Consider the following 24,604-nt stretch of genomic DNA (forward strand, 5'->3'; position numbering starts at 1 on the left):
TACCTAGATATACCTTTCCAGACTATGTACCCCTTCAGTGAATGTACCTCCTGAGCATGATGTACCCCATTTCGATGTACCCCTGGAGTATGAGATGAAAACTAGATCATTTTTTGAACTCCGTTTTTTGTCTCAAAAATGTTCGCGATTTCAATTTTTTTATCTTCGATTTTCAGTCTTTTTTGTCGGTATCTTTTCTTATCTTCTTATTAAGTTCCTGTTAATTTTCTAATTTTCTGAAAATTATTTTTTTAGACAAACCGAGCAAGTGATCATGTCCGATAATCGCCCAAAACGCGTCCGAAAAGCCGTCGAGAAGTTCGAATTCGATCACAAAGATGCCTCAGAAAGTGAGTTTTTTCTTCAAAATTTGCGGCGAAAATTCTAAATCAAAGTTGTGGAATACCACGGTTTTAGTAAAAAGATTTTCAAAAAGATTTTTTTAAACATTTCGCTGAATATTCGAACAAAGGTACTTTGAAAAACGTTGTTTTTAACAGGATTAAACTCACGGGGATCTCCCTCATTTTTAGAGTATTCTTAGAAATTTTTTAAAGTTCGAATAATCAGAAAATTCTCAAAAATCCTTTTGAATTCGGTTTCTTAAAAGTTCAATGTACCTCCGGAGAGTGAAGTAGCTCACTGCTTCTTCCCAATCACTTTCCAAGCATACAATTCGATTTCAGACTCTCCACGCCAATCGGTCCAAAATGTCCCAACAATGACAACTTCCATCGGAAGTTCTTCCCATGGAATCACCTCCACAAGTCAACCTGCCGCCAAGAAGGTTCAAAAGGTTTTAAGAAAAAGCTCATCTACGGCTCCGGTCGCACCACCGCCCATCTCAGCACTTCTTCAGAATCCAAAGGGTTAGTTTTTTGTGGTTTGGATTAAATTTCGGAAAATTACTAAGTGTCGCATCCTTTAAATTTCTAGAATCTACTGTTTTGACCCATTTTTTAGAATTTGAGAATTTTTTTTGAGAGATCTCTTTCGTTGAATATTCGAACAAAGGTACTTTCAAAGACGCTGAGAAAGTTTTTAACAAAAGTGGAATATAAAAAAAAGAGGAATCCGAATATGAGCTGTGGCAGTGTTTTCAGTATCAAATTTTGTATACTATTATTTTTCGAGTTTCAAAAAATAATTCATAGGTTTCACGCTTTTTAGAGAAGAATTTTTGAAAATCCTCTGAAAATTTCTAAAATTTCGAATGATCGAAAATTTTCAAAGAATCTTTTGAATCCAGTTTCCTGATAGATAGTTCAAATGTATCCACAGAGTGTGGAGTATGTCATTTTTTTCTCACAATCACTTTCCAAGCATACAACTTGATTTCAGACACCCCTCTTCAATCGGTCACCAACCTTCCAACAACGAGCTCTTCCATCCCATCTGCTCCACGTGGAATCGCTTCAACAAATCAACCTGCCACCAAGAAACCCAAGAAGGAGGAGAACGGGAGCTCAGAAGCTGATATCATAACACTATCGGACGGCGAGAGCGATAAATGTCCATCGATTGATATTTCTGCTACTCAAAAGCGGAAAACCCCTTCTTCAGCTACCCAACTTCCAAAAACAGTTACTCCGGGATTCAAAAGCGCTGCTGACAGCTGCTCCACATCTTCAGTGTCATCGGTTCAAAATGGTTCAAGAAAGAGCTCAGCTGTAGCTCTCTCACCACCGTCCAGCTCGGAACCTCTTCAGTATATAAAGGGTTGGTTTTTTTGGGGTTCGAATTAATTTTTGAAAAATTTCAAAGTGTCGCATCCTTTAAATTCCTAGAATCTACGGTTTTGGCCTGATTTATCGCGTCTCCTAGGAGAGTTCGGAAAAAATGTTCAGTTAACAAAATGTTTCTGATATTATGATAACTATTTTGTAAATTAACAATTTCATATTTTTATTAGGATATAAGAAAAATTGGTTTTACTGTATTCTTCAAAGGGTGACTCAACCAAAATTTCACATGCATTGTCTCAAAACCATTTGAAAAAAAAGGCTCTAATATGAAAATATATTCTATAATGAATATTAATTAAATTAACTTATCCATCTTCCAGGCCATCGCCCTAAAGTCATCAAAACTGAATTTATCGCGGGAGGCAACGTGGAAACCAAAGGATCTCCAAGCAACTTCAGTGGCCTTGGAGAGATCAAAGTCCAACCGAGACGTATGGTATTCAATGCGCCATACATTTTCAGCCAAGAGAATAGGATTATGATCTCAAACGAGTCGAATCGTCATCTCGCATTCAGAATCACCATGTCAAATCCACATAGACATTTTGCCCAAGACGAGACTGGAATCATCAGACCACTGGAGAACTTCCATACATTTGTCACCTGTGCCAGTTTTGGATTCGATCAAAATGTCATTGAGAATCACCAAATCATCATCCAATGGACAAATGTCCCACGTGGAGTCAAGGAATTCAGTCACGATTGGTTTGAAGGAGATGGAATTGTTGGGAGAATGACCATCCAAGTGAAGTACAGCCATTGATCATTCTAATCTATTTTTTGTGATTTTAATTTCTTCGTGTGAGTAATGATGTTTTCTTGTATACAATGTTGAAAAAGTTGTATGATTTTGAAAATGAACGTTTTATATTTTTGTAAATCATCATCCTTTCTCCTAATCGAACAGTCATTTGCTCACACTGCCTGTCTAGCAACCAAAGATGTAATTTTACGTTTACGAATCTTACGGTTTTTGAGAGTTCTTGGTGCTCGCAAAATTTTAGGAAAGTCGTAAAATTTAATCCGTAAAACTTTTAAAAGTAGGTAAGTAGTTTTTGGAAAATTACGAAAGATACTAGAAACTGTGGAAAATTCTGGATGAAATAGGATTTTTTTGAGATAGGATTTTTTCAATTCTGGAAAAACACTCCAAAAATCAGGAAAATTCTGGAAGAATCTTAAAAATCTAGAAAATTCTAGATGATTAAGGCATTTTTTCGAGAATTCTTGAACAATCTGTGTAATTTCTCAAAAAAATCTGAATAAAACAATAAATTTGGAAAATTTTTTCAAAATTCTGAGTAGGTGCTGGAAAAAAACTGGAAAAAAACTGGAAAAATTGTCTGAAAATCTTCATGAATTCTAGATAATTCTGGTCAAATTCTGGAGAATTCTGAAAATCTGGGATTTCTGAACAACTTTGAACAATTTTTCCATTTAACTTTTCTCCAGTTTTCCCTATTCCTCTCCATCCAATTTTTCAACCCCAAATTGGTCTCATTTTTTTCCTCTGCTTCTATTTTTGACAGCTTTTAAAGTTATTATCAAAAACCTGATAGTCTCGTGAATCACCATTTTTAAGCAAATATGATTCATGCGCGATCAAGATCGTTCCGCGATCATCCCGTTGACACCTTTTAATCTCTCGTTGGTTTTTCTATCACTTCTTATTTTTGCAATGACTCACTGTTTTCGCGTGAGAAGCTGACCAACTGTTTTACACTAGCTGTCATTAGTGGCTATCAATCTTGTCAACTTTATGTGTCGTTGTTCAAAGCTTCAAGGTGTAAGGTACAAAAAATCAGGAATCGCATTTCTAGAACGTTTACTCACACAGTGGTATTAGAGGGCCACTGTTTATTCAATGATGTGGAACTTGAGAGCATGGACCGGAACATGATATCATGGAAAATCACAGAGATTGATGAGCCGTAGAGATCGAATTGGTTTTTTGTTTTGTATACAAAATTGGAAAGTCAATATGGTGCATCATTGGTTTTGTTTATTGATCATGACCACTGAATTATTGTACACAAGGTGGAATAGTCGAAAAAATTGATAAATTGAAAAAAAAAGACAATTTTGGCAAATTATTCGGAAGGTACAGCAATTCGGGGATATAAAAATCTGTTTTTCAAGTACTGTACTGGTCAAAAATTGATTTTTATGATCATTTTTATGATCATTTTCATTATGATCATTTTCAGAAGTCTAGAGCTCGGATGTCAAGTTTCCGATTACTTCAAAATAATGACAAGTATAAAAAACCCATATTGGAAACGTTGAATTTACAGAATTTTTTGAAAAGTCTTAGTTTTCAGCTTTTTGTCGATTTCTGAAAGAATCTCTTTCAACATTTTTTTGTACTGAAAACGTTAGAAAACAGGTTTTTCAGAATTTGGCAAGTAGCTGATCTTCAAAGCATTCTGTGAAGGCAAAGCTCTCAATCTAGGGCAGTTTTACACCCTCCAAAATTTTCAAAGTGATCAGGAACTTGATAGTCAAGCTCTAGACTGCTGAAAATGGTCACAATGACCGGAAATTATTTAAAAAGTTCCTTTTTATGTCTTGTTGGCTGTATTTTGTACCCTTAAGTCAATTTATACCTCGGTGATCGTGAATATCTTTCTATTCTTCGATTTATCTGTCAAAAGTTTTGACGGTGTGATCTTGATCTGAACTCTGCTCAAGTCTTGAAAAACGTTATCATTTTATCACAACAAGTTGTTTTTGTGTTATTCTGATCTCATAGCTGTCCCTCAAGGACATGTCAGTTGAGAAAATCCTGCAAAATTAACAGCGTCTGCAAAAATCATTCAGAACTCTAGTCTAACTTTTGTCCTTCCTATTTTTTTTTACTTTTCTGTGTATTTGTGTGATAATAATGCCTGCCGTCTCCTCGTTTCTACCTCACATTCTTCTACCATATTACGCTATCAGTTTCATCCGATCATTTTAACTCAACAAACAATTTTTATTTGCTCTTCGCGAAAAAGAGCCATCAAAGCATTTTTCACATTTCCCTCTCTTCCCTCTCTTCTCTCTCACCGATTTTTCTCCCTCTTACTCGTGATCAACGCCCCGCCTATTTCAAACGTATAAAATGCAAAGAGCGAGGGAGTGTGATGGAACATTGTCAACTTGCCTTTTATTGGTTTTTTCCCCTTGGTTTTATTGTTTAATGAAATTTTTGTTGTGTTCTTTTTTCCACTGCGGTGATTGTTGTGTAACTAACTAACCCACACTGTGTTAACGAGCCTTTTGCACTATTTGAGTGAATTTTTGGGAGCGTATTTGATTGATTTGGTGATGGTGTTTTTATCTTTTTTCGAATATACAAATTTCGCAATACCTCCATAAATGATACAGTGCGGTCAGTTTTAGTTTCCAACAATTTCAGCAGCCGTTTCAAAATGAATTCGTTCGTTATATTCGCTCTGGTTTTAGCCGTCGCTTACGCTATGCCAGTTGAACAAGGAGGAATGACCGGTGGACGCGGTGTCCCACATCCAAGTGAGTTTTGGATATTTGATTTTTTGAAATTAAATTGCATTTCTTATAGACTCTGCCGCCGGACAAGCTCTCACCAATGCCGGTGGAATGACCGGAGGATCCGCTGTTCCACATCCAAACTCTGCCGCCGGACAAGCTCTCACCAATGCCGGTGGAATGACCGGAGGATCCGCTGTTCCACATCCAAACTCTGCCGCCGGGCAAGAGCTTGCCAACAAGAATCTTGAAGAGAAGACCGTTTTGGAGGGAGGGACCCAAGTCAAGCCATGGCTCAAGAACCAACCAGACCTTGCCGCTATCCGCAACCAAAACCAACAAAACCAATAAACTGTGGACAGGAATTTTTGAATTGTATATGCTCTGAATTTATGTGTTGAATATAAAGTGAAGCTTGTAACTTGTAATTGATAATACGGACTCAACGGACTTTAAATAAATATATTTTCATATCAAGTTTAGTTTGAGTGCTCATTAGCGGACAATAAAACATACAAAAACGTATGTTTCAGTTAATCCTGAAACCCCTTTTGGACAATTTGTATACTGAAAAAAAAAGAAAAACATGTGTCTTAAAGAAATCGGCGGGTAGCTGGAAAACTAGGAACTTTCAAAAAATCTGTGAATGCAAAAGTTTCAATCTATGTCTGTTTCACATTCTTAAAAATTTTCAAAGTGATCGGAAACTTGAAAACCAAGCTACAGACTCCTGAAAATGGTTTAAATGTCCGATGATTCACTGAAAAATACATTTTTGTTTATCTCATCGGCTGGTACTGTGTATGGTGTTAAAATTGTGAAGATTTATTGCCAGAAGTACTACTGTAGTCTTGTAAAATGGCCAAAAAATGGAGATCAAAGATTTTGAGGACCTGAAACTTGTTGTCGTTCAAAAAAGTATTTCTTTTTAGATATTCATGAAAACTTGAATTGTTATTGGGAACTGGAAATCAATGTTTTTTTGTTCCCAAGTAGAACTAAAAGTTTTGTCCACCTATAAGAACTCCGCAACTATTTATTGTGTCGCGGAAATTTTTTTTCAAAATTTAGTATAAATAAATAGTGGTGGAAAAAAAAAATGGAAAATCCGAAGAAAATTTTTTTGCGAAAATGCCTGTTGGCGGTTTCTTGTTAAAATTTTTGAAATTGTATAATATTATAGAAAAAATTTTGCTCAATTTTGAGCATTATTATCCACAATGTGTCTGTATTATAATTATTTTGGTCAACGATACATTAATTTCCACTCAATTTTTCCAATTCCCAATTCCCCAAATTTGAGGGATTGTTATTCAAAACAAAACGTAATTTTTCGGAGTCGTATCAAAAATTCTGGATATGGCAAAAATGAGTAAATAATAACAAAATTAAACAAATTAGCTCAATTCTGGTTTTTACAAGTTTCCAGAGTCAAGCCTGCAGAAACATATCCCATTACACTTTCGAAACCTGATGCTCATTGAGACGTATAAATTGAAGCACACTTTTGAATTCTTATTTTTGTCTTTCTCAAAAATTTTCTCCTACTTCATTTCCCATTTTTCTTGCCCTCCTTATTGGTAAGGCTTCAGGGAATTCAAAAAAGCACAAAAAGAGAGAACAATGCAACTTTGATGTGGCTAAACCACCACCAAAAGGAGTCCAAGAAAAATGAAAGGAGGGTCGTTTTTCTCAATTTGTCATTTTCGCCGCGTTCTTTTCTACTTCTTCTTTCTCCTTTATCTTCTACTTTTTTTTGACATTTCGCAAAAGCCAAAACCAAAGTCTTCGGGAAATAGACACATACACACATGTTATCAAGTTTTGGCTCTCGAATCTAATTTGGTTCTATTCCTCTTCCCGCGTTTTCTCACATTCTCTATATCCTCCGAGTTCGCTTCCATTTTCTCTTTTCAATTGTGAAAACCTTGGGTGGTGGTTCTAGGCCGTCAATCCTTTTCTATTCTTCTCGAAATGACAGATTAGAGGACATATATAGATGCACTTGTTCAATTTGCAGATGTCCAATCTTTCAACCACACGTCAGCGATTTATCTTCACCTAAAATGGAAGAGAAGGTAAAACCTTTTTGGCCCTTATGGCCTCTTTTTTCATTTTTCTAAGAGTGCCCTTAAAACATCTTCATATTCATACGAATCGGGTATGCATGACAACTGAGGCGCCTCATCCAGACATTTTTTGGCGTTTAATCTTCTAGAATTCCTTTTTTTGTTACTTGAGTTTTTGCTAAATGTGTATTTCTGCTAATATAGTGAATTAAAATGGCTTTATCGCTAAGAGATGTGAGTTTGGACAAGTTTCAGTCAGATGGTGAAGTATCTAGTCAGATTTTTTTCCTCAAAATTGAAAATTTCTGATTTCAAAAATCATTCTAATTTCAGGTTATACCACAACAATGGCAGGACGAAAGGAGAAGACTTATTCAAGGCAGTGGGTTGTTATTTGTCTAATCTAATTTCATACTATAGGGAACCCTATCAAAAATCCGGGGATATTAATATAATGAGAATCTGGCTGGAAACAATAATAATAATAGACATACTACTTTCTGCAAAAATATTCCGCTTCCCCAGAGTTTTTGACTCAAAGCGTACAATTCAAATTTTGAAGCTGTGTGTGACCCTTACATTCATAAATACAAATGAGCGTGTGCTGACGTTGTTGGACAGATTTAAAAACACTAAATCTTTCTGGGAGCCTTCTAAACTCTCCATTCGATTCCATTTTTTATTCGTAAACTGATAAGTCCATCTTTGGGCAAATACGAGAAATATAAATCGTTCTCCCCCGTTTTTTTTACTATTCGATTCGCCTCCACTCCTTTCGAAACGTCTTATTTATTTTTTGAACTGACTGTGTATTCACAGTTTGTTTCCAGTTTCACTGAATCACAAGTCCTATGCCTTATTTTCCATTTTTGTGTAAGTTTTGGATTACTGTATGATGAAAAACAAGTTTAAACTGTGTAAAAAGTAAGGTTAAAATGGAGGGGGGGGGGGGAAGAAACTTTTTTGGTGGGTAGAGTTGTTTTTGCAGAACAGAGTTTTTTGCAAATTTCACTTTTGTTTTTCTGGTTCAAGAGATCAGTTTGAAATAACAATCAGTTGAAAACTTTTGATCAACGATTAGTTTTACAAAAACCGTATTAAAATCAGGCGACTAGTTATCAACGAAGAACAATGCAAAAAAGATATTCCGTTGCGGGGAATCGAACCCCGGCCTTATGGGTGAGAGCCATAAATCCTAACCACTAGACCACAACGGAGATGAAATTGAAGGAACAAATTTAGATAGATAAATTGACATTCAATTGCATTTTGACAGCTTTTTCTATTGCGGTTTTGATTGACAGCTGTCTTGTTCTCGAATTTTTTTTTCAAACAAGACATTTTGCAATAATCTAAAACTGCCATGAGGGCAACTTCAGAGCATTTCATAGGACCGAAGCAAGTCAGTATTCATCATCTCGTTGTGGTCTAGTGGTTAGGATTTATGGCTCTCACTTATAAGGCCGGGGTTCGATTCCCCTCAACGGAAGATTTATTTTTTCACTTATTTGTAGCAGATTCACTATTATAATGAAATGTTTCAGTGAATTCATGATATCTTATTATGATAATTTGGATAACTGTAATTCATCAAATGAATTTGAAAAAAGAGTTGCAATAAGGCAAAAATGCATAAACGACTGATAGACGATTAAATGTCACTTGATGTATCAAAATTTTCTCTTTCAAATCCATCTCCGTTGTGGTCTAGTGGTTAGGATTTATGGCTCTCACCCATAAGGCCGGGGTTCGATTCCCCGCAACGGAATATCTTTTTTGCATTGTTCTTCGTTGATAACTAGCCGCCTGATTCAATTAAAGTTCTCTGTACAACTAATCCTTGACCAAAAGCTTCCCACTGATTGTTATTTCAAACTGACCACTTGAAAAAGAAAATGCAATTTGCAGAAAAAAAATTAGCTTGGGAAAAATGGCTCGGGCAATTTTCTTGTCGTCCAGTACCAAGTAAGAAAGAGGAAAAAGAGAAAACAAATGACCTGCGGAAAATCTTAGCCATTTTTGTTGAACTTAATGTCTGAAAAAGTACAATATTCTGGGCTACGAAGAATTCCATCGTCTACAAATCTTAGTGAACAGGATGTGGAGGGTAAGAAGAGAAACATTAATTACAAAAAATGCTAGAATTTTTTCCATTAAAATTGCTCCATCATAATGAAAGTCTCTGTAGCCGTGAAGTTTGAAATAGTTGAGCTACACATAATGCGTGTATGTATAAAAAGGCGAAGCGGTGAATGATGAAATTCTATTTCTAATTGAGTGAGAGAGCGTGTACTCTTTTCGCATTGGCTTAGAGCACATCTCGGCTAATGAAACAAATTGACTTCGTCGTTTTACTCTTCACATTTTAACGCTGAGTGGTATTGTGATTTCTGGTGTTCTTCCTGATGAATGATACTGATATTTATGAGGAGTATTTTGAGGAGGCTGATGGTGAGTGAGAAAAAAAACCCAAATTCCCTTAGGTTCGCAGTTTCCTGTGGATATTTCTTTGTGAACTTTGAGTACATCTGTCATGTTCTTTGTGAAAATTATCATAAACAATTTTGTTGAAATGACGGCAAAATGGCTTTTATTCAAACTTTTTAGGTTACAACAACGTTAAAAAAAGGAGAAATTATGTTATTCTGGTACAAAATATCGGAGCTGTGGAAGAAAAGATCTCACATGACATTTACCGTAATCTAGGAACGTTTTCATTTTACGGATTATTTTTCTCGTTTTCACTACTTTTTGTCGATTTTTCTATTATTTTTTTTCAAAAAAGTTGGAAAATGATGATTTTATGGTGAAAAATGTATCGGAAAATCACGAAAATCAAGATTATAAATCGGAAAAATAACAAATATTTGTGGGTTACGGTAGTTTTCGCTGTGGGATCTTCAGCCATGGTCCTCAGCGCTCTTCCACAGAGCAACTTAATAACTCTACCCACTTTTAAGACGTTTACTTCTAAGAAGTTAAAACATTAAATGTATTGTGTTATGCTGAGAATTCGATGAAATTTCATATTTCACATATTTCTCGAAAAAACTTTTTTCGAACTTTCTAACAAATACAAGTGGTCAAAAATTACGAAAATTTGAAAAAAAACACTTTTACCAATTTTTATGTTTTTCATGTCTGGAACAAAAAATTGCGTCTAAAATATCCAGAAAAAATAAACACGTTTCTTGCTATCAGACATCAGTGTCCCCTAACCAACCTAACCAAGTAACCAACCCTAACCAAGTAAATTTATCTTAGTAACTTTGAAAAGTAATGAAGAAGGATAAAAATAACGTTTAAAGACGTTCTGTTAAAGGTTTTGAGGACACAACCTTTAAAAAATGGGAGAAATGAAAAAAAAATCAAAAACTGCACAAACAGACAAAAATCTGAACTTTCAGACATTGCCCGAACCGACTCGGAGGCCGAGGGTACCGTATACAAAAACTCGTATGCCTCGTTGATGAATGAGCTGCAGCCGTCGACATCATTCGATGATTTCAAGCAATCCATCAGTCACATCACCGAAATTTTTCGGACAGATCCGTAAGTGGTCTTCTTGTTCAACGCGTATTCGATGTATTTGGAAAGACATGTGAGCCCAAATCCTGCCTGAACGGATTAGACGTGGTGCTCGAATTAGAGTCGAGTCGAAAAGAAAGGAAAAAGGAAGAAGATACATTTCTTTTCATACACATATGCGTTTGAGTATGAACTAGCATCATCTTCTATTCAGTTACATATTCGTGATGACAGATGAGATGAGGGGAAGAGGGAAGGTTGATTAAAATTCGGTTTCGATGAATAGCGAATTTTAGAATTCTATACTTCATTTCTATTCTTTCCTAATTTCTTTAGTTTCATCTTTTAACTCACTTGTTGTACACTCCGTATTATCTTCTAATGTTAGGAACATATGGTCCGATAAGAGAGTTCAGAAAAAAGAATATATAAAAAATCAAAAAGTAATAAAAAATGTAAAATATGACGGATTTTTCTTGGGACGCCGAATCTCTCTTGCTCTTTTTTCTTTCAAGATTTCTTTTCATCTTTGTTGGTTAGTGTTGCTCTTCTCCTTGGGGAAAGTTTCCTATGAAGCCAAATCTGACTGCTTCTTCTCCTTCCTTTTTCTTCATTCTTTGTTCATCTGAATATCTAGCGTGCTCCATTATCTCTCTTGCTTCAGCCACATCCAGAATCCATTCATGTTGTCTATTCCACACCACAATCATTATGGCGAAGGGTCGACGAGCCTATGGATTTATTTTTTATTTAGGTTGCGGATTATTCTCATATATTTCAGATTTTTTCTATTCTATTCATAAACACCCTAAAAAGGACTCTCAAACCAAACGAAGCCTTAATAATTAGCTCAATTTTATGCTCCATCAACTATTCCTCGGATTTCTTCTCCGACACTTGAGATTTTCTTTAATCCTCTACAACTAGGCGTATTTTTCTTTATTTCGTTGGAAATTTCGCACTTAATGAGACTATATATATATATATATATATGTAGTACCGCTCAATAAGCTATACAAAATCGTATTTTTCGGTTGATTTTGTTCATTTTTGGTTGACTTTTCAAGAGCTTGGCCCTCGAATTTTCGATCACCTAGAAAACTTTGGAGGGTGTAAAACAGACCTAAATCAAAAATTTTGCGTTCATAAAATTTTCGAGATTTTTTAGATTTTCAGCTTTTTGCCGATTTTTGAAAGACACCCTTTTTGTCTTGTTTTTGTACTGAAAAGCTGAAAAACTAAGAACTTCGAAAAACTCTATAAATGTGAAAGTTTAATCCGGACCTGTTTTACACCCTAAAAACTTTCAAAATGATCGGAAACTTGACAACCGAGCTTCAGACTCTTGTGAATGATCAAAATGACCGGAAATCAACTGATAAAATAAGGTTTTTGAATATCTTATCGACTGGTACTCTAGTATCAATTCTGATTTCCTGTTTCCTCAATTTGCGGAACCTTAGTTCTCCATATATTTTGAAATCCTCAATATCCGTTGAGTTGTAAAGTGAAACTTTTTTCCTGCTCTTTTTTCTGTTTTTTTTTCAACCTCCAATTTTCCCCCGGAGTATCTAGATATCCCATTTGTTTTTTGCCCTTTCAAAATGTCAGTTGTTTCCATTCGTACCCAATCTTTGCTAGATTTTCACTGAGTCTATTGTGGGGTATGCAATCATGCCTCGGATGCGCCCTCAGACACCCCAGAGGCCATTGAGGAAGAACTAGTGAGTCCCGCGAATTTGGGATAAATACTTCCCCCTAACTCCGTTTGTTCTTTATTTTGTTGTTTTTCTTGGTTCCAAAATTTTTATGGGTCGGATTTTTCTAACTTATCTCGTTTCTTGGTTTCTTTCCCGTTTAAATAATTAATTGTTTCTACCTAATTAATCAAATTACTAATAAGATGAACGATGAGGACAATCAGCTCGGCGAGCTCCTCCGCAAAGCATCACCCAACGGGATTTCGCCGGCGCCGAGCACCCAGCAGATTCTTGATGAAGTGTAATACTTTTTTGCTCTTTTTACCACCACCTGTTGTTGAACATCCCAACAACATGATAGCAAACTGGAAAAATAATTGCAAGCGCTTGGTGTAAAATCTAGAATGAACAGGAAAAAATAATTCCTAAAAAATAAGTCAGAGGGAAATAATTGGGGTTCCGACCTCTTTATTCGCCAAAAAAATGCAGGTGGAACAAGAAAAAGAGTACGCGACGCCAAGTTCCCTCACATCTATGTCCATATATCACTTTGAGTTATTTGCCTCCTTTTTCTCTGCCTTTCCCATTTTACCTGTGGATTTTGAACCGGGAAAAGGCCGTGGAAGGGGTTACGTTTTGTGCATTGTGCAAATAAATGGCAAGACGTTTGGGCGTATTTGTCCAAGTTTTGATTCCTCATTGAATGAAGGAAAATTGGCGAAATTGGCTGAACACACTACTTTATTTCTTTCTCAATCAATTTCCCACGAGGCTAAAAAATCTTGACTAAAAATCTTGATGTATTTCTTTACCTCACTTACCTCATTATCTGTTTTACCTCACTTACCTCATTATCTTCACAAGTGACTCATAAAACTGGGTAAAATCAATTTTTACTGATTCTACTGATTACGCCGATGGGAACAAATAACAATAGTAATCGGTCGTCGATGAAGCAGAGACACAAACGCGTCGAAAGTTGTCACTCGTTGCCAGCTGATTATAGAATTCCCAATAAGCATGTGTGAGTTAATTAAATTGAACAATAAGGAAATACGTAGTTATATTAAAAAGTAGCGTACAAGCTGTACTAAAAGCTGGGTTATTGACGTTAAAACTTTTTTAGTTAAGAATTTTCGGGACGATTTTTGCAAAATGTTGTTTCGTAATTCAAAATCAAATTTTTAAAAATTTTTCAAAAAATTTAAATTTCTAATGTAATTCCTTTCCATTTTAATATACTTTTTGAAGTGAAAAAAATCTTAAAATTTCTTTAAATTGAATTTATTTAAAAAATTCTTACATTTTTTTTCAAAAATTCTTTTCGATTGTTTTGAAAAAATTTCAGAAAAAGTTTTGCAAAATTAAATTTCATAATTTATAAAACAATCTTAAATAATTTAATCTAACTTTTTGTAAAACATTTTTAATATTAGTTATATATGATTTCGATTAATAGGATTTTAATAATATACTATAAATAAAAAAATTATTTTTTTTCAGTTTTCATGAATATTTAATTTTCAGAAAATAAAAGTTTCCTGTTTTTTAAATTAAAATTTGAAAAATTGAAACGTTTGAAAAATTTCGTATACCGTGCCGGTCAATAAGATTTAAAAAAACGTGGTTTTCAGTTTATTTTGACCCCTTTCATTAGTCTGAATGTCGTCTGTGAAGTCTCGTACAATTCGAAAGTTTCGAATAATGTAAAACAAATCTAGATTCGAAACTTTTTGTTTTTCAGATATTTGGCAGTTTCTGATAGACACTCATCTGAGGCTTGTTTTGTACTGAAAACGGAAAAAGAAGCAGGTGCCCTTCAGAAATCGGCAAATAACTGGAAAACTAGAAGTTTCTAAAATGTTCTTTGAATGCAAAACTTTTAATCTTGGACTGTTTTATACCCTATGAAATTTTCAAAGTGATTGGAATCTTGACAGCCGAGCTCCAGACTTCAGGAAATGACCAAAACAACCAAATATCAACTGAAAAATAATTTTTGAATGATTTCTCAGCCTTCTCCATTTTTTGTCCTCATTCATTTCTACTTTTTTCCCCGTTTCTCCTAAAGATAGACACTCATCTGAGGCTTGTTTTGTACTGAAAACGGAAAAAGAAGCAGGTGTCCTTCAGAAATCGGCAAGTAGCTGAAAAACTAGGAACTTTCAAAAAATTCGGTGAATGCAAAGTTATCAATCTATTTCTGTTTTACACCTTCCAAAATTTCAGCGGACACTTCAAAGCGAATTTCTGAAAATGGTCAAAATTGCCAAAAATCAGCTGAAAAACTTGATTTTCTAATTAATTTTTTCATCAATTTCCCAAAAACCCAGGAACCCCTCTGAATCGATTTTAATTAGCACATTACTCTAATAAAAAATCATCGGGTCATAAAAAGACAATGGACCACTCTCTTATTGTGCCAACCTAACGTCTCGTCTCATTCCCATATTTAATTACCCGTTTCCTATTGACTCCTAACCCCCTTTGTTTTTTCTCTAAATGAACACTCATTATTCTTCTTCGCAGCTGGTAAAGCGTAAAAAAGAAAACCCTCTGCGTCTTGTGGAGTAAGAAAGAGTCCACAAAAGGAAATTTGGAGTCTTCTTCTCCAGAAATTTCCAATTTCTCAGTTTTCTTTACTTGACTCTTTCCAAATGAGTCGATTAAGTAGGACAGTGACTAGGACTTTGTGAGTTTGTGATTCCCGATCTTCAGAGAGCGCAAAATTGAAATAGTCATGAAAAGTGAAAATTGCTATACTAGGAGAAACACATCGCATAAAAAATTGACGAAGCGAATTTTGTTCTTTTTTGGGCGCGCTCTTCTTTCGTTACTACATTCACCATCTCGTTTTCTAAGCCACGAGCTCTTCAATTTCTTTCCCTTCCTGAGAAAAAAAAGGAAAAAAGGAGAAAAACATCTTGAAAAGCAGAAAAAAAGAAGCGATGGGGTAGGTTTATCTGATTACTGCTGCTCGAAATGAAGTGACTGGTTTGTTCTGTAACAAGAAAACCAAAAAAAATAATGTTTTCATTTTTGTTTCAGTCTAATAATCCTATTTTCAGTGCACGGATGCAATACGGTGAGAAAAAGAACATCAAACACAAGTTGCAGCAATGGTTCATAGAGAATCCCAAAATCAGTGGGTTTCGAAATTTCGGAATAATTTTTTTTCAAATTAATATTCCAGGCGCTCGAATCCGCTCCTGCAATGTGCTCATCAAACTTCTCACATGTATCCTTTACTGCTTCCGTGTGGTGAATGATGAGAGAACGTATCCGGAAGAGTTTCCGTTGGCGGAGGCAAAAGAGAAGGATTTGACATTTTAGTAAGTTTGAAAAAAACTTGTGAAGGGAATCTTTTTTTTTGAACTCTTTCCATACAGAAAAGGTCAATGATATATACAAAAACATACTGTTCGTTAAACGTTAGGCCATTTTGATCATTTTCAAGAGTTTGGAGCTCGGCTGTCAAGTTTTCGATCACTTTGAATATTCTGGAGGGGTTGAAACATACTTAGTTTTGAAAATTTGTCGTTCACAGAATTTTCGAAAGCTTCTAGTTTTTCAGCTATTTGCAGGTTTCTGTAAGACATTCATTTTTAGCCCGTTCTAGTACTATAAACGTGAATAAAACTGAAAAGGAGTCAAGAACAGGTGTCTTCCGAAAATCGGTAAATAGATGAGAAGCTAGGAAATTTCAATTACCGTAAAAACTGTAATATAACGCCACCTGTAATAAAAGAACCCCTCTTATATAACACCATCCTCAAGAGGTGATTGGAGGTAGCAGAACAAAGTTTTACTGTTTGATTAACGAAGTATCAGTGGAATCTAGAAATTTCGCACCATTGCTTTCATTTTGGTACACTGTTAAGCAAGTAAAACACTAACTTTTGTCCACTCGCATCATCCAAAAACACCCTCCTAAAAATAGAACGCCATGGCGCTATATTACAGGTTTGACGGTAATTCTGTGAGCATAACTCAAATAACAGGGGATAGAAAAATAATAGGGGTTTCTTGAAATTGAGGAATATAGAAAAGAACATTAATTTTAATGTGATTGGAAACTCAACAACCGAACTCTAGACTTCTGAAAATGGTCGAAATTGCCAAAAACCAATCAAATAATACATTTGACTAGTACTGTGTATGTAATTCATTGAAAATGAATTCTTTAAAAACGTACAGTACAAAAATGGTGGTTGAGCTACGCAGTCGTTTTCAGTCAGTTTTTAACATTAACGTTTCCAGTGAGTACTTGTTATGGGTGGATTTTGATTTCAAAATATGGTTCGCTCAAACATTCTTCGCTCTCATCAGTATGGTCTACACAATTTTGGTCTTCTATCTCAGCTACTCGGTAAGTTTGGAAATTTTCGAATCCACAAAGACGGGAAAACGTACGAAAATTGACTCTAGTGTGAAGTTCTGGTCCTTAAAAAATCAGGTTCTCGAAAAAATTCGGTCCTGAAAAATTCTGATTCCTAAAATTGCTTTAAGGACCAGAACCTTTTACTAGACCCCAGAAGCTTATCGAAAACTAAAACTGCAAAACTTAAAATTTTTCTCAGGGAAGTGTCATTCGTCTCCTAATCAACATCCATTTTCTTCTCGAGCTTATTACCAGCTTCCCATTTATCCTTTCTGTATGTTATTTTTACATTTAAAAAAATTTTGAAATTATTTTCAATATTCAGATCTTCATTCCAAGTTTGACTTACCTCTATGTCCCGGTTTTCTTAAACTGTTGGCTTGCCAAAGGTGCTCTACAGGCAATGATGGTAAGCTCATTCAAATTGGGACCCCTCAACTAAGAAAAATTATTTCAGAACGATCTCAATCGCAAATCCTTCATATCCTCATCAGCTCTCTTCCGCCAGCTTCTTCTCTTGTTCACTGTACTCGCCTGCCTCATTTTCACGGGAATGTGCAGTATTGAGATTTGCAAAGAGCTCGCGCCAAACAAATTGATCTCTTCACCTCTTTCTACTTTGTTATGGTCACTTTCTCCACAGTAGGATACGGAGATTGGTACCCAGACTACTGGGCGTCTCAGCTATGCGTCGTGATTTTGATCTGCGTGGCTTTGGGTTTGATTCCAAAACAACTCGACGAACTTGGACAGACATGGTCGGAGAGACAAAAGTCTGGAACTGATTTCAGCAGTTGGAATGGTGTCGAATCCCATGTGGTGGTTACTATCACCACTTTGGAAGTAGAATTCATTCGAGACTTTTTGGAAGAGTTCTACGCGCACCCAGAAAACCAGGTGAACCTTTTTGTGTTTTTTTTGGATGTTTTTCTTTGGATGTTTTTCTTTCGGTTTTCAAATTAGTTATTTTCTTTCAGAGAATTCAAGTTGTTTTGCTGTCACCAGCCGAGTTGGACAACCAAACTCGCATGTTGTTGAAAATACCACTTTGGAACAATCGGGTTCATTACGTGCGCGGAAGTTCTTTGAGAGATGAAGACTTGGAGAGGTTTGTTTTGTTTTGACTGAAATATACGTATTTTTCAGTTAATTTTTTTCAATATTCAGGAGTCTAAAGCTCGGCTTTCAAGTTTCCTTTTTTTTTGAAAGTTTAGGAGCGTGTAAAAAAGACCTAGATTAAAAATTATGCGCTCACAGAATTTTTTGAAAATTCATAGTTTTCGGATATTCGTCGATTTCTTAAAGACACTTCTTGTTCACTCGTTTTTTGTTCACTAAATGTGGAAAACAGACGTAATTCAGAAATTGGCATATATCGGAAAAATTAGGTATTTTCAAAAAATGCTGTAAATGCGCAGTTCTTAATCTAGGTCTGTTTTACACCTATCGCAAAATGATCGGAAACTTGATAGCCGAGCTCCAGAGTTTTGAAATTGCTCGAAATGGCCGAAGTTCATTTGAAAAATACGTTGTTTCATTTTTATTGTAAGATACTGTACCGATTGTTTGAAATGGTGAAAATTATGATTTTTGGCTGAAAAAAAGACAATGCTCCAGAAATTGACCGGTACTGTAATTTAAAGAAAAGTGTTCAGAGCAAGAGTGTCAACTGCAAAAGCCTGCTTCATCCTCTCTGCTCGTCACGTTAACCGAAAAGTGGCCACAGATGAGCACACAATTCTTCGATCATGGGCAATCAAGGATTTCGCTCCGAACGTTCGGCAATACGTTCAGATTTTCAGAGCGGAAACTAAAATGCATATTGAGCATGCAGGTTAGAAATAAAATATTGGGAACTGTATCAAAAAGAAAACATTCAGAAGTCCTGATTTGTGAGGACGAGTTCAAGTACGCCCTGTTGGCCAACAACTGCATCTGTCCAGGAATTTCGACTTTCATCACACTCCTAATGCATACATCTCGTGGAGAGTAAGTATACAACAAATTTTAATTATAGAATATTTTTCAATTCTTCTATTTTTTTTTTCAGAGAAGGACAAAAGTCCACTGAACCATGGCATAAAGTGTACGGATTCCATTCGGGAAATGAAATGTACCAGATCCGTGTCCAAGACAGCAGATTCTTTGGAGAATACGTTGGAAAATCATTTAGCAGCACTAGTTTCCACGCTCACAAAGAATATGGAATTGGTTTGATTGCTGTTGCACCGGAAGGAGATACATCTAGAATGAAGCTGAACCCAGGATCCTCTCATATCATCCAATCCACGGACACTGTTTACTATATGGGTCTCACTAACGAAGAATCTCTCACAGACTTCCGAAAAGGGATTCAGAGCCAGCAGAAGCGGGCGAACGTTGCCTCTACAATTGCCAACGTTGGAAGTGTTGCTGTAGATGTGCCTCATGAGAAGACAGAGCTGGCCACCAGGAAGAAGAAGAAAAGAAAGGAAAAAGCAGCTGATGAAATCCATCTGATCGAAATCGGAGAACACATACAGTCTAGCCGCCGCCCATCAATCGCAATGGTCACCGAAGGAAAAATCGATAGCTCATCAGACTCCGATCAAGAGGAAATCTGTGACAAATGCCGAGGTCCATGCATTCAACACAAGTTGCAGAGAACCTATCCACAAGTGCGGACTTATATCGGAACTTCCAATACAGTATGCCACATGATGAAGGAGCGTCGATCACTTTGTTGTTTGAAACTGGACGAAAAATGTGCTCATAAATCTGCAACATCCGCTCATGAATATCAGTGGAGGAATCGGCCAATTATTCTAGCTGCTGATAGGACTAGCAGTGGAATGTATAACTTGGTGATTCCATTGAGAGCATACTATAGACCAGTTCATGATTTACATCCGATTATTATTTTGTTGGAGTTGGAAGAGCAAGACTCGTTGAATGACGCGTTTTTGGATGCGATTTCATATTTCCCAGATGTCTATTGGATGAAAGGAAAGATTGGAAAGTGGGTTATAGGGATTTGGAAGTTTAATTACCGAAAATTCTCTATGCACTTTGAGCTCAATTGTCTGAGTTCCTGTGAAAGCCATCGAAAACTGATAAAATGCGTATCATAGTATCATCACTATTTTTGTAGTTTTCAAAGTTTTGATAGCTCTTGCAGAAACGGAAATGACAGAGTTCAAAGTGCAAATGGTGCACAATTACCCGGACTTCTGAAAATGGATATATTTCTAGACATAAGTTTTTTGGAAGCACGAAAAATGACATGTATAAGATATCGCATTCCATCGAAAACTGTGAGAAATTTTCAAAGCGATGCCGTTGTGATTTTCATCGAAAGAAGCAACTTTGATAAGCGATAACTCCGCTCTAAATTTGTCTAATCACTCAAAACTTGGTTAGTTTATTGATGAATTATTTGAAATTGCCCACTCCAAATTTGAGCCCTGTACAGCGCTTTACGCAAATTTTGTACTTTAGTAATAATTACGAATAGTAATTATGTGTCATATTAAAGCATTTACGGTATTTATCGAATTTTTGAATTCCTTATTTGAACCACAAATATTTTCAGTCTCGACTGCCTCCTTCGTGCTGGTGTGAGCAGTGCTGAGCACGTAGTCGTCGTCAAGGAGACTGCAGTCATGGCCGAAGAACACACCGCCGACTGCAATACCATCATCACGGTCCAGAAAATTCACAGAATGTTCCCACGTCTTCGAATGATCACTGAACTCACCCATGCGACGAACATGCGTTTCGTTCAGTTCAACCCAAACAATGCGTACTCACTAGCCCAATCTAGATTTGAGAAAAAGGAACGAAAACGAGGATCCCATATGCCTTTCATGTTCAGACTGCCGTTTGCTCAGGGTGGCGTGTTCAGTGCGAACATGTTGGATCGATTGTTGTATCAGGTTAGAAGAGAATCGAGAGATCCAACTTAACATAATTTTTAGGCTATCATCAAACCATTCGTCGTCGATCTCGTAAGACTTCTTCTTGGAATCGATCAACATAGTGATGGAGGGTATTTGACCTCGTTTGTGATCACTTCTGATGATTTATGGATTCGCAATTATGGGAGACTCTATCAAAAACTATGCTCTTCGGTGGCAGATATCCCTATCGGAATTTTCAGAACCAAAAAAATGGATACCAAAACTGTAACTTTCCTATTTAGTTTTTCCAAACTAATTAATATTTTCAGGTCTCCCTGGACCTTCAAGAACAATGCAAAGACTTTGAGTCCACTGAAATGAATCGAAACAAGGATATGTATGACCATGTGAAGAATCGAATGAGAGTTCTTAATATCCGAGACTCCCATACCCGTAAGTTACATGTTTTCTCTGAATTTTTAATCTATTTACACATTTATGTTTCTTAAAATTCTATTAAAACTTTCTAGTCAATTGGAGATTTGGAGACCGGTGCAGAAGTTCAGGTATAATGTCGACGAGTGGTGTGTGACAAAAGCAGAACACAATATACTATTAGATTATTTTACTTACAAGTTTTTTTATTTTCATAAGATATCACCAATTTCATTCAGTTCACTTCTAATTGCTTCAGCGTGTTTCCACAATTTTAAAAAATTCAAAAATCTAATTTTCAACTTTTCAGTGTTGGAAGGAAGCGATGAAAAATCAGCAATCTCTTACGTCATCATCAATCCGGCTCAAGACCTAGAGTTGGAATCTGGGGACATTGTGTACGTGTACACTTGAGTATTATTAGATGTCATCATCCTTATTTTCAGATATGTGATCAGAAGTCCAATCCGAAAAGACGCTACAAATGCACGCATCAATCCGAGAAGAGGATTACGTCGGAGTAAGAACGTCAGTGAGACGATGGATTCGTCTAATAATCAGGTCCCAGTGATCGTCATCGATGAGAACAACATGTAATTTGTGTACAACGACTTGCTTTCTATTTTTGTAATGTATATAAATGGAATTTTAAAAACTATTTTTTTTTGGGGGTTTGAAGAGATGGTGCAGTACCGGTCAATAAAATATGCAAAAAATGATTTTCTAGTGGATTTTCAGTCATTTTGACTATTTTCAGAAGTCTCGAACTTGGCTGTCAAGTTTCCCATCATTTTGAAAACTTGGAAGAATGTGAAACAGACCTAAATTGAAAACCTAACATTCACATTTTTTGAAATTCCCTAGTTTTTCAGTTATTTTCCAATTCCTGAAAAACAACCTTTGGGCCTGTCTTTGTACAGAACTCGGAAAGTTTCTGAAAAATTGGAATTAAAAAAAAATTATGTTAAAGTTTTCAATCTGGGTCTGTTTTACACGCTCCAAATTTTCAAACTGATTGAAAACTTAACAGCTCAGTTTCAGACTCCTGCAAATGGGCAAAATGACCAAGAATCAATTCAAAGGTCTTATCGACCGGTACTGTACATAAATGAAACATAATTTTTTTTTAAATTTTTATTCTGGGCTTTAAAGAGGTAGCAGGTCAAATTAGTAGGCTAAACAAATAGTCGGATTAAGTGCTGTACATTTGCTGGGCAACCGGTAACTGGGCATCTAAAAAATTCCTTTTTTATTTTTGAAAATACAGTAAGACTCACTTCTGATAAGTGTTCACATATTGATTGATACATGTATAGCAAAACACATATCCTGAGACAAACAATGCGGTGTCATTTACACGCTTCTTCAAGCAGATTGGACATTTGTTGGTGTCCAAACTGAGCACCTCACTTTCTTTGATGATCTGAATACGTTAAAATTGACTATAGACATTTTCGAAAATAGTTTTGTACCATTTTGTGTGGTGGAGGTGGGATGGCACTGTTGAGTCCTGTCTTTGTCAGTTTTGCCAAGTCAGTGTTGTACATATAGTCTAGAAACTGCACGAAGAACAGTCCATAGGCAAATAGTCTTGAGATAATTCCTGGGAGTCCTAGGAAGAAGCGCCAGATTCGGTTGAAGAATCTTAAAATCCCTGACATTTAGAATTACAGGTGAATGAAAACAAACCCCGTCTGCAAGTGTAATGGCACTGCATTGAAAGCATCCAAATCTTCTGGAGTGAGATGTTTCAAGACGACACCTGAGAAATAGAGCCATGGGGAGTGAATGGAGCTGCGGTTTAGAATGTAGGCCAGTTGGAGGACTGTCTTCACTGCTTTGAGAACTGTTTTGATGTATGGCCAGATGACAACGAACATTTTCTGGCATTTTGATTTGATGTCCTGGAACGTTTAGACTTCATATATTGTAAAAGCTCTAACAGAAGCCCACCTTAGACCTTGAGCACAGTTCTCTCGGTTCCAATTAGAGTTATAAAAAATCTGTCAACTGATAAAATATTGGTGATATCATGATAAGTAATCCATCAGTTGAACATTTTCAATAACTTCTGATCGAACGGAGATAATTGAGCTCAAAAAGAGCATATAGGGTAAGCTGCTAACCGAGAATTCAAGGTAGCTTCACTTAAAAAAAATAAACAATTTAAGAAAACCTACAGTAATCGATGACCAACTTCTGATCTCGTAAACTTCCTTGAGTCTATCATGAAGTTGATTCAGCTTATCCTCCACATATGGCCATCCAACGAGTGTCAATAGTGACAATATCCTTTCTCTACCGTCATTCGGCATAGATCCATTTTTTGTGACCACTCGCTTCATGGAATAGAAGTTTTCCGTAAATGAGGCTCCTGAAAAAAAATATTTTGTTACGCTTGGAGAAAAGTCAATAAGTCTTACCATAATTCTTCAAATAATGATTCTGCAAAATCAGATCGAAAATGAGGTAGTATTCATCAAAGTTTTTGTGCACAGAGAGAAAGGTTTTTGGCTTGAAGAAGGCCAGGTACTGAAAATATTCGATATTTGCTAGCCTTAAAAGTAGGAAGCAGCTAACCTTGACGAGATGCTGAAGTGCTGGTCTGATAGAAGTCGCAAGATTTTCTTGAGCAATGATATCAAAAACTGACGGCTGTTTCTCATCGGTAGCTGATGATGAGACAAGTTGCGAAGCACGAATTGTACTACTCATCGTTCCTGAAAACTTTTTTTTTAAATTGTGCAAAACGAGTTTGAGAAGGAAACATTTACTACTCTAAGCTTCCGAATAAAATGAATTAATGTATCGATGATCTTCTGTTAAGAAAGAATACAGTACCATACAGTAAAGTATTCAAAAACGCATATTTTCAGTTGATTTTCGGCCATTTAGAGCATTTCTAAAAGACTGGAGCTCGGCTATCAAGTTTTCGATCACTTAGAAAACTTTGGAGAAGGTGAAACAGACCTAGATTGAAAATTTTGCATTCACAGAATTTTTTGAAAATTTCTAGTTTTAAGCTATTCGCCGATTTCTGAAAGAAACTTGTTTTTCACGACTTTTGTACAAAAACGGGGTCTGGAGTTGTCATTAGAAACATGACAACTCCAGACTGCTGAAACATTTTCACAATGACCGAAAATCAACTGAAAATTAGTTTTTTCTGTATATTAAATAGAACTGTACTCTTTTTTTAAAAATAGTACTGTACTAATTTTTGAAATAGCAAAAATTCAAATTTTAGGCTGTAGAAAAGCTGGGAATTCTCTAGAATCAACCAATCCTAATCAGAAAATAGGAAACTTTTTGTTTCAAAATTTGAAAAATGAGAACAGGTCGACTAGACTATAAAACTGATAGGGAAGACAGTCATTGA

At 35.9% G+C, this 24,604-nt stretch overlaps 6 protein-coding genes and 3 non-coding genes across 9 annotated transcripts; 7 read left to right on the top strand and 2 right to left on the bottom strand.

Moving 5' to 3' along the window:
- Positions 1-274: 274 nt before the first annotated feature.
- CBG17343 lies at positions 275-2,508 on the top strand (the record flags this gene model as incomplete). The annotated part of the gene is made up of 4 exons (XM_045239138.1): positions 275-350; positions 636-869; positions 1,342-1,719; positions 2,066-2,508. 4 exons carry the CDS (start codon positions 275-277, stop codon positions 2,506-2,508), a joined length of 1,131 nt encoding a protein of 376 aa, XP_045096171.1.
- Positions 2,509-5,206: 2,698 nt separating this feature from the next.
- On the top strand, positions 5,207-5,585 carry CBG17344 (the record flags this gene model as incomplete). Its single annotated transcript, XM_002643924.2, has 2 exons — positions 5,207-5,258; positions 5,308-5,585. 2 exons carry the CDS (start codon positions 5,207-5,209, stop codon positions 5,583-5,585), a joined length of 330 nt encoding a protein of 109 aa, XP_002643970.2.
- A 2,863-nt stretch (positions 5,586-8,448) lies between these two features.
- On the bottom strand, positions 8,449-8,520 carry CBG28387. The gene has a single exon. It is a non-coding gene (tRNA).
- A 199-nt stretch (positions 8,521-8,719) lies between these two features.
- Positions 8,720-8,792, top strand: CBG28438. Its single transcript has one exon. It is a non-coding gene (tRNA).
- A 207-nt stretch (positions 8,793-8,999) lies between these two features.
- On the top strand, positions 9,000-9,071 carry CBG29086. Its single transcript has one exon. It is a non-coding gene (tRNA).
- A 637-nt stretch (positions 9,072-9,708) lies between these two features.
- On the top strand, positions 9,709-11,097 carry CBG17346 (the record flags this gene model as incomplete). The annotated part of the gene is made up of 3 exons (XM_002643925.2): positions 9,709-9,754; positions 10,711-10,855; positions 11,046-11,097. 3 exons carry the CDS (start codon positions 9,709-9,711, stop codon positions 11,095-11,097), a joined length of 243 nt encoding a protein of 80 aa, XP_002643971.2.
- A 1,408-nt stretch (positions 11,098-12,505) lies between these two features.
- Positions 12,506-12,556, top strand: CBG27528 (the record flags this gene model as incomplete). The annotated part of the gene is made up of 1 exon (XM_045239139.1): positions 12,506-12,556. The coding sequence occupies one exon, from the start codon at positions 12,506-12,508 to the stop codon at positions 12,554-12,556; it is 51 nt and encodes a 16-aa protein (XP_045099978.1).
- Positions 12,557-13,448: 892 nt separating this feature from the next.
- On the top strand, positions 13,449-21,822 carry Cbr-slo-2 (the record flags this gene model as incomplete). The annotated part of the gene is made up of 16 exons (XM_045239140.1): positions 13,449-13,555; positions 15,600-15,863; positions 16,792-16,900; positions 17,112-17,186; positions 17,238-17,301; positions 17,370-17,438; positions 17,481-17,809; positions 17,890-18,020; positions 18,568-18,746; positions 18,793-18,901; positions 18,963-19,910; positions 20,484-20,826; positions 20,869-21,075; positions 21,120-21,243; positions 21,536-21,623; positions 21,672-21,822. The coding sequence occupies 16 exons, from the start codon at positions 13,449-13,451 to the stop codon at positions 21,820-21,822; spliced, it is 3,297 nt and encodes a 1,098-aa protein (XP_045096172.1).
- A 676-nt stretch (positions 21,823-22,498) lies between these two features.
- Cbr-prx-12 lies at positions 22,499-23,940 on the bottom strand (the record flags this gene model as incomplete). Its single annotated transcript, XM_045239141.1, has 5 exons — positions 22,499-22,648; positions 22,698-22,869; positions 22,915-23,129; positions 23,406-23,599; positions 23,649-23,940. 5 exons carry the CDS (start codon positions 23,938-23,940, stop codon positions 22,499-22,501), a joined length of 1,023 nt encoding a protein of 340 aa, XP_045096173.1.
- Positions 23,941-24,604: the final 664 nt, after the last annotated feature.

Source organism: Caenorhabditis briggsae (genome assembly GCF_000004555.2).
Source record: "Caenorhabditis briggsae complete genome, chrX, whole genome shotgun sequence".
Taxonomy (NCBI): domain Eukaryota; kingdom Metazoa; phylum Nematoda; class Chromadorea; order Rhabditida; family Rhabditidae; genus Caenorhabditis; species Caenorhabditis briggsae.